The sequence below is a fragment of the Sinohyriopsis cumingii genome, chromosome 1, assembly GCF_028554795.1.
Source record: "Sinohyriopsis cumingii isolate HCF-2022 chromosome 1, ASM2855479v2, whole genome shotgun sequence".
NCBI classification, from domain to species: Eukaryota; Metazoa; Mollusca; class Bivalvia; order Unionida; family Unionidae; genus Sinohyriopsis; species Sinohyriopsis cumingii.
In genome coordinates this window covers 20,370,385-20,384,382 of record NC_142961.1, presented here as the reverse complement: position 1 = coordinate 20,384,382, position 13,998 = coordinate 20,370,385, and the positions used below count along the sequence as shown (strand labels likewise).

General features: G+C 33.8%; 1 protein-coding gene across 2 annotated transcripts in view; it reads left to right on the top strand.

Annotated features, from left to right (window-relative positions):
• Positions 1-13,998, top strand: part of LOC149806521 (regulator of G protein signaling 22-like) — a 201,709-nt gene that overhangs the window by 53,467 nt on the left and 134,244 nt on the right. The window contains exon 1 of one of the 2 annotated variants that reach the window (XM_089954186.1): positions 430-555. The exons of the other annotated variant lie outside the window; for it this stretch is intronic. Coding sequence (XP_089810312.1) covers positions 514-555 — 42 coding nt within the window. The 5' untranslated portion in view covers positions 430-513. Of the gene's footprint in view, positions 1-429; positions 556-13,998 lie in introns of those variants that run through there. 2 annotated transcript variants of the gene reach the window in all.

Here is a 13,998-nt window from a genome sequence, read left to right as displayed (position 1 = left end):
GTTAAATGTGCATATGACATTATTGTTTCTTTGTAAAGCAGATAATCTGATTTTTGTAAACCAGATAATCCAATTTTTGTAAACCAGATAATCTGATTTTTGTAAACCAGATAATCCGATTTTTGTAAACCAGATAATCAGATTTTTGTAAAGCTGATAATCATACCTTAATTTCTCCTGATAATCTTGGATAATAATAGTGAAGTTCAGATCAATTTTGCAATGTGAAACCATTAAGTCCACAAGTTTTACCTGTTGACTTTACCTGTAAAGTCAACATTGTATGCTTGAAGCATTTGTTCATTCAGGGGGAATTATGGGTATTTGTCACCATTCCTGCCATTAGGTTTTGTTACTAAATGAACAGCACAAGGTAGCAGGTAAAGCTTTACATTTACTATTAGCAACAAGGTAATGGCTTGGTGAGGGTACTCCCCTTGGAATTTGAATGTATGTACAAAAATCAACAGACAAAAAGTTCTGCAATGGATATTAAAATTGGATAGACCTGGAATGTTCAGAATGGTTTCATTAGGAATTGAAACCAAGACTTTGGTAAGTGTACAATTTATCAGTTTATGCACTAGATATTCTTTTCAAATCATTGAATATAACAATAATAGTAATATCAGTGACAGTCGCTACAGGTATGACTTTTAGACAGGTAGTGCAAAAGCGATTGCAAGTTAATCAATGGGAAATAGTGTTTAATTTGGCCAGTATAGATAGGATACTATTACCTAGTGACAGGTGATTTATTTATTGGCTGAATTAGGGAAATTTTTTAATACATTAACACTGTACATGTATATTAATTGTCAGCTGCATATAATTTCACTATAGTATATTGAAATGAAACTCTTCTATTTCAAATGGAGAAAAGGAAGAGATTATTCTTGTTCATTTTTCACAAAGTCAAAATATGATTGCTAATATTTCTAGCTGGGTGAATCAAGATATTTTGGTTAAATTTGGTTAAAATTGGTTAAATTTGATTAAAATTGGTGAAATTTGCAAACTTTTAGTAAAGTAGTCAATCGTATCATTTTCAAGTAAATGTTATTCACAGTCTTTTGCTATTTTCCCCGCACACTAAATGGCACCTTACCACACCCCTGGAACTAATGGCGATTTTCTGGTGCAAATGCTGACATGGAATACTTCTCATGTTTCTCTTGCTTTGGTTAATGTCCAGGTCCACCACCACCACCACCAATGACTTAATTCATTATCATTTGTACTGTGAAATTGCTGGACTTGTAATCTTTGATTTTCTTTATGGACAAAAACTGACCCTAGGGTATAGGACTTTGGTAATTTCCAAACAACACTATCCTTAGCGTATATGAATTTGGTAATTTTCAAATGACACTAGCCTTAGGGTATATGAATTTGGTAATTTCCAAACAACACTAGCCATAGGGTATAGGAATTTGGTAATTTTCAAATGACACTAGCCTTAGGGTATATGAATTTGGTAATTTCCAAACAAAACTAGCCTTAGGGCATGTGAATTTGGTAATTTCCAAACATCACTAGCTTTAAGGTATATAAATTTTGTAATTTCCAAACAACACTGGCCCAATTTGGGTATAGAAATTTTGTACAAACTGGTTAAGTGCCATGGAATGGTTATGGGGCAATGATTAAAAATGATGATTGTAACAGCTATTCCATTTTGTATTACAAATATATAAATTATTCATTCCTCATATTATCCTGTATATGTGTTTAGTCCTTCCTCTTCAAAGTTACAATTTATACATTTTATAAAAACATTCCACTAATTTCTTACAACATACAAGCTGGTAGAATCTGTTAAATGTAGTTTTATCAGAGGTAAAAATGAAAGAATCTTTGGACCATGTTGTGCCTATATTTGTATATCAAAGTTAAAGTTGGATTTCTCGAATATCAACCATATCATAGAGTATTTTCAGTAAAAGAAACCAGAAAGATTTATAATCTCTGAATATTACAAAACACATTTGGTTATGATTCAGAGGAAGTGGAAGATAAGTGTCTTTCTCAAGGGTACACTAAGGCATCTGATCCAGACTGGTCACATGGGTAGATTAAGGCATCTGATCCAGGCTGGTCACATGGGTACATTAAGGCATCTGGCCCAGACTGGTCACATGGGTACACTAAGGCATCTGGCCTCGGCTGGTCACATGGGCACACTAAAGCATCTGATTCAGGCTGGTCACATGGGCACACTAATGTATCTGATCCAGGCTAGTCACCTGGGTACACTAAGGCATCTAGTGGCCCAGGCTAGTCACATGGGCACACTATGGCACCTGATCTTAGTGCTTTGGTGGCCTATGTGGTTAGAGCATCCACCTCAGACATGGGAGATTGTGGATTCAAACCCTGGTTGAATCATACCAAAGACTTATAAAATTGGTACTAGCAGTTGCCTCGATCACTGCTCAGCATTAAGAGGTTAGCATTAGGACTGGTCAGCCTGGTGTCAGGATAATGTGACTGGGTGGGACATGATACCACATGTTTTTGGCATAATGCCTCAGTGCTAGAATCACTAGAAACTGCCACATTGCAGACATCATAGCAATATGACTCCAATTGTTAAAGCTACATTAAAAATCCGAAAACACACACAGACACACACACACACACACACATCTGACCCAGGTTGGGTACATGGGCACACTAAGGCATCTGGCCCAGGCCTATCTTATGCAGATTTATTCTGCATCCTTTGCATTTCAAGTGCAGTGCATTAGGCATTAACTATTATTATGTAGATCTATATATTTATAACTCCGGGAATATGATTTGATATAATTTATGTAATTTTTATTCATGGCTGTAAATTGTACAGTTGTTGTATTAGGGTTTAACACATATTTCAGCACACGATAGGCTATGCATGGTGGCCAGTATTAATGGTGGAGGAAGAACCCGGTAAAATCCCAAAAAGAACCACCGACCCAAGAGAATAAATTGTACAGAATTTCTTTATTAGATTTTGCCTATGTGACCTGAGTTAGATTTTGCATATGTGACTTGAGTTAGATTTTGACTATGTAACCCAAGTTAGATTTTGCCTATGTGACTTGAGTTAGATTTTGCCTATGTAACCTGAGTTAGATTTTGCCTATGTGACTTGAGTTAGATTTTGCCTATGTGATTTTGAGTTAGATTTTGCCTATGTGACTTGAGTTAGATTTTGACTATGTGACGAGTGACTTGAGTTAGATTTTGACTATGTGACGAGTTAGATTTTGACTATGTGAGCTGAGTCTGTTAAGAGCATAATATTACATCAGAACTATAAATAGATGCTTAGGTATGGGTTGACAGTTACTAATAATAATCTTCATAAAAAAACTTAATGATGTCTTTGGGCTAATTTTTCAATGGCAGATGGGGTTTGGAAGGTTCTAGAATAATTCAGTAACTTCTCATTGGTTTCTGCTAGGTTACATGAATAGGTAAGTTAGGAGTAAGATCCATCATGTGGGGTATCTTGTGAAATACACTCATCATAGAAGGTGTATATAAGGAGAGAACTGAACAATCAGATTTATTCCATTTTTGGAGTCATCCTCATTTTTTGTGTTTCCGTTGCAAGCCTGCAGATTTGTTTGATTTTGTACTTTGATATTATTTGATGAGGATGAACATTTGATTGGACTGTTCAGTGGAAATAGAAAGTCCTCATTATTTTCACTATAGTATTTTGGAACTGATGTGAATTATTCAAAGGATTTCTGATGATGCCATCTTGACAATGTCATGATTCTTGGTGGACCAGTATATTTCCAGTTTTGAAATTTATACAGAACTTTTCATTGTTTTGGACTTTCATAGAACTCTGTCAGAATTATTTTGGATTCATTTCATAATATTGTAAGTTCCTCTTACATTCCCATTGATAAATTTGATAATTAAATCATTTCTTAAGTGTTTACAAAACTTGTTAGTTTTGATTCTTTCTGCTACTTAGTTTATGACCACAGAATTTTTTTACAGAGCTATTTCTGTCTATTGATAATAATACACATATGGACAGACTTGGACTATTTATGTCTATTGATAACATTACACATATGGACAGATTGGGCTATTTCCATCTATTGATAACAGTACACATATGGACACATTGGGATATTTATGTCTATTGATAACAGTATACATATGGACAGACTTGGACTATTTATGGCTATTGATAACATTACACATAATGGACAGATTGGGCTATTTCCATCTATTGATAACAGTGCACATATGGACAGACTTGGACTATTTATGTCTATTGATAACAATGCACATATGGACAGACTTGGACTGTTTATGGCTATTGATAACATTACACATAATGGACAGATTGGGCTATTTGTGTCTATTGATAACAGTACACATATGGACAGATTGGGCTATTTATGTCTATTGATAACAATACACATATGGACAGACTTGGACTATTTATGTCTATTGATAACAATACACATATGGACAGACTAGGACTGTTTATGGCTATTGATAACATTACACATATCGACAGATTGAGCTATTTCTGTCTATTGATAACAGTACACATATGGACAGATTGGGCTATTTATGTCTATTGATAACAATACACATATGGACAGACTTGGACTATTTATGTCTATTGATAACAGTACACATATGGACAGACTTGGACTATTTATGTCTATTGATAACAATACACATATGGACAGACTTGGACTATTTATGTCTATTGATAACAATACACATATGGACAGACTTGGACTATTTATGTCTATTGATAACAATACACATATGGACAGACTTGGACTATTTATGTCTATTGATAACAATACACATATGGACAGACTTGGACTATTTATGGCTATTAATAAAATTACACATATGGACAGATTGGGCTATTTCCATCTATTGATAACAGTACACATATGGACAGATTGGACTATTTATGTCTATTGATAACAATACACATATGGACAGACTTGGACTATTTATGGCTATTTATAACATTACACATATGGACAGTTTGGGCTATTTCTGTCTATTGATAACAGTACACATATGGACAGACTTGGACTATTTATGTCTATTGATAACAATACACATATGGACAGCCTTGGACTATTTATGTCTATCACCCTGATCTGTCAGTGCATTGTTTGGAGTAATCAACCATAAAAACACAAACACCCTGATCTGCCAGTGCATTCTTTGGAGTAATCAACCAAAACACACAAACACCCTGATCTGCCAGTGCATTCTTTGGAGTAATCAACCAAAAAAACACAAACACCCTGATCTGCCAGTGCATTCTTTGGAGCAATCAACCAAAACACACAAACACCCTGATCTGCCAGTGCATTCTTTGGAGTAATCAACCAAAACACACAAACACCCTAATCTGCCAGTGCATTGTTTGGAGTAATCAACCAAAAAAACACAAACACCCTTATCTGCCAGTGCATTGTTTGGAGTAATCAACCAAACAAAACACAAACACCCTGATCTGCCAGTGCATTGTTTTTGGAGTAATCAACCATAAAAACACAAACACCCTGATCTGTCAGTGCATTGTTTGGAGTAATCAACCATAAAAACACAAACACCCTGATCTGCCAGTGCATTGTTTTGAGTAATCAACCATAAAAACACAAACACCCTGATCTGCCAGTGCATTCTTTGGAGTAATCAACCAAAAAAACACAAACACCCTGATCTGCCAGTGCATTGTTTGGAGTAATCAACCAAAACATACAAACACCCTGATCTGCCAGTGCATTGTTTGGAGTAATCAACCAAAACACACAAACACTCTGATCTGCCAGTGCATTGTTTGGAGTAATCAACCAAAACACACAAACACCCTGATCTGCCAGTGCATTGTTTGGAGTAATCAACCAAAAAAACACAAACACCCTGATCTGTCAGTGCATTGTTTGGAGTAATCAACCAAAACACACAAACACTCTGATCTGCCAGTGCATTGTTTGGAGTAATCAACCAAAACACACAAACACCCTGATCTGCCAGTGCATTGTTTGGAGTAATCAACCAAAAAAACACAAACACCCTGATCTGCCAGTGCATTGTTTGGAGTAATCAACCAAAACATACAAACACCCTGATCTGCCAGAGCATTGTTTGGAGTAATCAGCCCAAAAAAACAAAAAGACCCTGATCTGCCAGTGCATTGTGATGATGGAGCAGGGTCCGTAATGTTTGCAGTAGGACCTGATTCATAAGTAAGCATATGCGTTAGATAAAGAAGACTGCCAATCCCATGACCAGTATTTCATTATTTAATTTTTTGCCTTACTGATGTTTAGCATTCTGGTTTCTTTTTTGCAGCACAATACAGGCTGCAAATATTCTAAAATAATAAATTTGTCTGAATCTGATATTTTCATGAAATCATATAAAAATATGAACTTTTTCATATTTTATGCAAAGTTCATGGCACCTGGAGGAAAATTTTACTTTTCCAGGAAAATGTTCTTTTTCTAAGGCTGCTGGATACTGGATTTTTTTTTACTCATCTGTGATAAATTCATTTTTTCTTCTTCTCATGCTATACAAAGTAGTATCAAAGTACAAAATCTTAATAAGACATTTTTATTTTTCTGACATTGTCATTAAACCTGTCTTAGTACATTACTATGTCCAGTAATCTGTGGAATATCTAGGCATTTTTACATGTAGTGGTACATTATTTTCACAGACAATTAGATCCAGGTCAGAAATCATTTAATAATCAATGAACTTCAACAACAGTAGTTATGGCCGTCATTGTTGTAAATGGTATCAAATGATCTCAGAATGTAAAGCTATGGTTGCTGTGAAAATGGTTTTTACGGTGTCATTATTTTATCTGATACCATATACTGACGTGTATATTTCCTTTGAAATGTTAGCTATAATATGATATAATATAATATAATATAATATAATATAATATAATATAATATAATATAATATAATATACATGTAATATGATAATAATTTATTATATCATAGAATTTAATTTAATTTAATTTAATTTAATATATGAACTCTTCCATTAACTTGTCATTGTTTTAAGTGAATTATTGGCCCTTGTGTAGAAGTGGCCCTAATTTTGAGGTTTGATTATTATTAGAAGGCTTTATAAGCCTGCATTCAAATTGTGTCCCAAAGTCAGCTATTTCCAAAGCAGGCCAGTTACTTTTCAATGAATTTTGTTACAGCACTTTCTCACTATGATACCATCCATGGAAGCCATGGAGTATGGAGCTTTATAACAAGACTGCTTAATAATACATTATACATTATAATATTATTACTATACAGTAAAATAGAGTCCATGATATACATTATGCATTATATAGAAAAGGTTGTTCTATCCCAGCTTGTATCTCATCTAAATTCAAATAGTCTTTTTAGCATTGTACAATCTGCATATCGCCCTAGCCACAGTACTGAAACTACTCTTCTAAAAGTAGTTAATGTCATTCTCTGTGCGTTGGATAGTGGAAAGATTACAGTCCTCACCCTCCTTGATTTGTCTGCAGCATTTGACACAATAGACCATGATATATTACTTCACCGTCTCCAGCATGTATTTGGCATTCATGATACAGCCTTACTGTGGTTCAAGTCCTACTTGGTCAATAGGACACAAATTGTATCTGCAAATGGAATACACTCCAGCCAAAGTTGATCTATGTTGTGGTGTTCCACAGGGGTCTGTTCTTGGACCTGTTCTCTTCATTCTGTACACTCAGTCGCTCTCAAGTGTCATAGATCATCATCCAGTGTCTCACCAGTTGTACACTGATGACACCCAAATATACAAATCTAGCCACCCAACTGAAGTTGATACTACCATCCAAGGTGTAGAGATGTGAAATCATGGATGACTTTTAACAAACTGCAGATGAATGATGATAAAACTGAGGCCATTCTGATCACAACACAAAGACTTTCTCATTCACATCCTTTACCTCAAACAATAAATATCAGCAATGCCAACATTAAATTCACACAATCAGTACGAAACCTAGGTGTTACTCTGGACAGTACTCTCACATTGCACCAACATGTCATGAACATATGCAAGGCTGCATATCTTGAGCTGAGACGCATCAGCTCAATTCGCAAATATCTTTCAGTTGATGCCACTAAAACACTTGTGTGTTCATTAGTACTTTCAAGACTGGACTATTGTAACTCAGTTCTGTCTGGTTCATCTCAATCTCTACTCCAGAAACTTCAAAAAATTAAAAACACAGCTGCTCGGATCATCCTTAGAGTACCACGATCAGAGCACACCTCCCCGCTGCTCTGTACCCTACAATGGCTATCCATTCAATCCACAATCAAACACAAAATTTGTTCTCTGTGCTACATTTCACTGTCGGACTCTAGTCCAACATACCTATCCGATCTCACCCATGTGTACACACCTGCAAGATACTTACGCTCCTCTTCTGACAATTATATACTCATTATTCCCACTATGAAAACAAAGTAATATGGACAGCGTTCTTTTGCATACCAGGGTCCAGCAACATGGAATGAATTGCCCACTGAACTTAGACACAAAGACACTGTGATCACATTCAAGAGGGCTCTCAAAACTCACTTATTTCAACTGCAAGAACAAACTTAAAGACCTAATAATGTTTCCTACCTAAAATATTCTCAGCATGTTTTTTATTGTTTAAAGTTTTTCTAATTTCATGTTGTTTGTTTTTGTAATAATATTATTATGTTTCTTATCTTATAGGTGTTGTCTAATGTTGTAAAGCGCTTAGAGCTTCTAAAGATTAGGTGCTATATAAAGTCCTCATTATTATTATAATTTTATTACTATATAGTAAAATGGGGACCATGATATACATTATACATAATGATTTTGTTACCAAACAGCAAAATGGGGTCCATGAAATACGTTATATTTTAATTATTATGATGTAAAATGGGGTTAATTAAATACAGTCCATGAAATACATCATAATTTTATTATTAAACAGTAAATTGAGTCTATGATATACAATATACATCATAATTTTATTACTATACAGTAAATTGGGGTCCATGATATACATTATACATAAGATTATATTACTATACATGAAATACGTCATATTTTAATTAATATAATGTAAAATGGGGTTAATACAGTCCATGAAATACATTTTTATTTTATTACTATACAGTTAAATGGGGTCCATCACAATACATGCTGTGATTTCTCCACAAATTTCACACAAGAGGGGAGTTTTCCTCAAGCAGGAGGTATTTTCAGTTTTTAAGGAGGGGGGTAAGTTTTTATATGAGAACAAAATTTATAAATAGACCTTCTTATATTATGTTTCAAGAAACATGTGGGATGAATAACTCTGAGTGAATAAAGATAAAAATGTGGCATGATTAAAACTAAATGGAAAAGCAGAGACATTACCACTGAATACAGAAAACTGCATATGACAGCAGAGACGTTACCACTGAATATTGAAAAATGCATATAACAGCAGAGGTATTAGCACTGAATATTGACAAATGCATATAACAGCAGAGACAATACCACTGAATACTAAAAACTGCATGTAACAGCAAACATTTCCACTGAATATTGAAAACTGCATGTAACAGCAGAGACATTACCACTGACTATTGTAAGCTGCATGTAATAGAAGAGACATTACACTGAATACCAACAGCTGCATGTCAGCCATTATACAACCTCACCAAATGCAGCTATTAACATGTTTTTAATAACTAGATAACATTATGTCATTATACCTTTCAAAACTCCTTGGATTTGAGGGTTGTCTTAAAATCTTGAATATGGAAAAATGTGGTTTTGTCATTCAACATTCCTTGAATTTATTGAACAATTCCTTGCATTTATTGAACAATTCCTTGCATTTAGTGAACAGTTCTTTGCATTTTTTGCCGAATGTTTTGAAATTATCCTGGACAATAAATTATTAAAACTACATAAAATCTATATCATATTTTACATCCAGAATTGTTGTTTTGATGTATTTTCTAAAACTATAAGTAAATAATTGGAATGAAATAAAATTAGGTGGATCAAATGACTCACTGTCTGGGGTGTACTAATTAGTTATGTGTTTTCTCGTACTTTGCATTGATCAGCAATTAAAACATAAAAAATGATTACTATCCACAATTTTGTGATATTTGACCACTGTGATCAGGTTATTTAAAAACATTACCCATATATGGGTCAAACATAATGCAAAAATGAATTTATCAATCATTAATTAGTCATCGACTGGTAAGGCATACATGAAATTGTATCCAACTCCAAACACTAGCTCTAGCACTCAGCCCTTATCAGTTTTGAAAATTTAGTCTCCGTAATAAAAAATAACCTGCTATTTATTGGATTGACTTGTTAATTTGTGTGACATTACACAGATATTTGTTAATTTGTGTAACATTACACAGATATTTGTTAATTTGTGTAACATTACACAGATATTTGTTAATTTGTGTAACATTACACAGATATTAATTTGACTTGATGATTTATATAGCATTACACTAATATTAATTAATATGACAGGATCATTTTGTGTAAAACTACACTGCTATTAATTTGACTTGATAATTTGCATAACGTTTTATATGTCTAGCAATATTTTGGTATATAAGCATATTTATATATTCTGTTTTAATGACAAAAGTTTTCCCTTGTTCCACAATATTGGGTTAAATATAACTGAATTGCAAACATTATGAACTGCTTAACTGGACATTAAAACAAGGCAAACCATGCTGTGTTCACTGCAACATGCTTTTTAAATTCATGCTCAAAAGACAGGATTTTGAAACCTGTGCAGGTGAGAGGCCATGCTATCTGGCTATCTAAACAATTAAGTATATCATTAACCAATCAGTTAATGACATATGTACTTGCTTATAAGTTCGGTACAACTGCAAAAAGAAAAAGACACTGATCTTCTATCATGTAATATACCAGCAAATCAGGACATATCTAGTAAATTGATTCAAACTGTTAGACACAATCAGGATCTACGTTGTAAATTGATTTAGAGTAATCAACCAAAAAACCACAAACACCCTGATCTGCCAGTGCATTGTTTGGAGTAATGAACCCAAAAAACACAAACAACTGGATAATCCTTTAATATCTTGGCCCTATTTATAATAATCTGTCTTAGAAGTGATCCTTTATGGACACAGCTAGATAATCCTTTAATATCTCAGCCCTATTTATAATAATCTGTCTTAGAAGTGAACCTTTATGGTCACAGCTAGATAATCCTTTAATATCTTGGCCCTATTTATAATAATCTGTCTTAGAAGTGATCCTTTATGGTCACAGCTAGATAATCCTTTAATATCTTGGCCCTATTTATAATAATCTGTCTTAGAAGTGAGCCTTTATGGTCACAGCTAGATAACCCTTTAATATCTTGGCCCTATTTTTAATAATCTGTCTTAGAAGTGAGCCTTTATGGTCACAGCTAGATAACCCTTTAATATCTTGGCCCTATTTATAATAATCTGTCTTAGAAGTGAGCCTTTATGGTCACAGCTACATAATCCTTTAATATCTCAGCCCTATTTGTAATAATCTGTCTTAGAAGTGAGCCTTTATGGTCACAGCTGGATAATCCTTTAATATCTTGGCCCTATTTATAATAATCTGTCTTAGAAGTGAGCCATTATGGTCACAGCTGGATAATCCTTTAATATCTCATCCCTGTTTATAATAATCTGTCTTAGAAATGAGCCTTTATGGTCACAGCTGGATAATCCTTTAATATCTTGGCCTATTTATAATAATCTGTCTTAGAAGTGAGCCTTTATGGTCACAGCTGGATAATCCTTTAATATGTCATCCCTGTTTATAATAATCTGTCTTAGAAATGATCCTTTATGGTCACAGCTAGATAATCTTTTAATATCTCATCCCTGTTTATAATAATCTGTCTTAAAAATGATCCTTTATGGTCACAGCTGGATAATCCTTTAATATCTCATCTCTGTTTATAATAATCTGTCTTAGAAGTGAGCCTTTATGGTCACAGCTAGATAATCCTTTAATATCTTGGCCCTATTTATAATAATCTGTCTTAGAAGTGAGCCTTTATGGTCACAGCTGGATAATCCTTTAATATCTCAGCACTGTTTATAATAATCTGTTGCACAGGATTATGACAGTTTACTTCCAGATGAGAGATACCTAATCCACAGGACCCAAGGCCACCACTTCTGGAATGTTGTTGTTGTTGTGGGGTTTAACGCCATTTTTCAGCACACGATAGGCTATGCATGGCGGCCAATATTAATGGTGGAGGAAGAACCTGGGAAAACCCCAGGAAGAACCACCAACCCACGAGAAGCTACTGGCAAGCTTTCTCACATACCCATGTTGGCCAAATCCTAGACTCGAACCCATGCAGACAGAGGTGAGATGGCAGTGATCCGTAATGGAGAGCACTTTAGACCACTCGGCCACTCGGGGCCCCCACTTCTTGAATGGAAATATGGCCTTTTAAACAGGTGACCTCTCCTGTCGGGCACATAGTGATTGAAATATACTATTTCACTGTAAGGCAATTTGGCCTTAAGAAAGGCTGGCTGTATGATGAGAACCTCTTGTGAAGTGGACCATATATAAGCCAACCCTGAATAATATATGATCGATGACCCATGTGGTTATTGATTATTATAGTTTTTTAGGTCATCTGTAAAAATAAAATGCAAGATGAATAGAAGTTACAATGTCACATCCATCAAGCATTTTTCATTATGCTGAAGGGCTAACATTATGAGATATTAAATATTTACAGACATATCATGCCAGTTTCATTTCATGAAGGAAAACAATCCAGTCCAAAGTAAATCTTATAAACAGGATTTTGTAAAAAAATTTAACTTGTGTTATTTGATTTTAAATTTATTCTTTTTATTTCATGTAAGGTGTTATATTTGTATTAAACATGTATATGCGCTAATACGTGATGTCCAACTCTAAATTGCATAGACCAGATATGCAGTTACATAATGTCAGCTGATCTGGGTCTATGTAAGGAGTAATCAGTAGAACAAGCAAAACAGACCCTGTGTTTCCAGTGCATTATGCAAAAGCAGATCAGAATCAATGTTGTGTATGGTTGGAAACAACTTATAAAGTGTGTATATGTGGTAATGTTTCAAATGTGAAGCCTTTTATTATGAATGTAAAATTTTCACATGTAATTACCATGTGTGAATATAAAACGTTCATATCTAATTATCATGTGTGCATGTAAAACTTTCATATGTAATTACCATGTATTAATTACATTTTTATATGTAATTATCATGCATGAATGTAACATTTCCATATGTAATAACCATGCATGAATGTAAAACTTTTATATGTAATTACCATGTATGAATTACATTTTTATATGTAATTATCAAGTATGAATGTAACATTTCCATATGTAATAATCATGCATGAATGTAAAACTTTCATATGTAATTACCATGTATGAATTACATTTTTTATATGTAATTATCAAGTATGAATGTAACATTTCCATATGTAATTATCATGTGTGGATGTAAAACTTTCATATGTAATTACAATGCATGAATGTAAAACATTCATTTGTAATTACCAGAACTCTTTGTTCACACTCCACAATTTGTGTGTGTGTATTTAATACCAGAAAATGATCATAAAGTCATAAACCCATTTTATGTTTTATATTTCACATTACACAGTGTCATATTAGACTGATTATGACTGACTTCAAATGAAGATAAAATAAAGGTGTAATGTACAAGGCATTTCAATGTATTCTAATTTCCCTAAATGCTTTTCATGGTTCAGATTATAAAAACGATTTAATGTACAAGGCATTTCAATGTATTGTCATCTCACTACATGGTTTTTGCAGTTCAAGATCATACAGTCATTTTTACATTATGATATTTATAGCAGAATTGCAAATTTCCTTTAGTCAT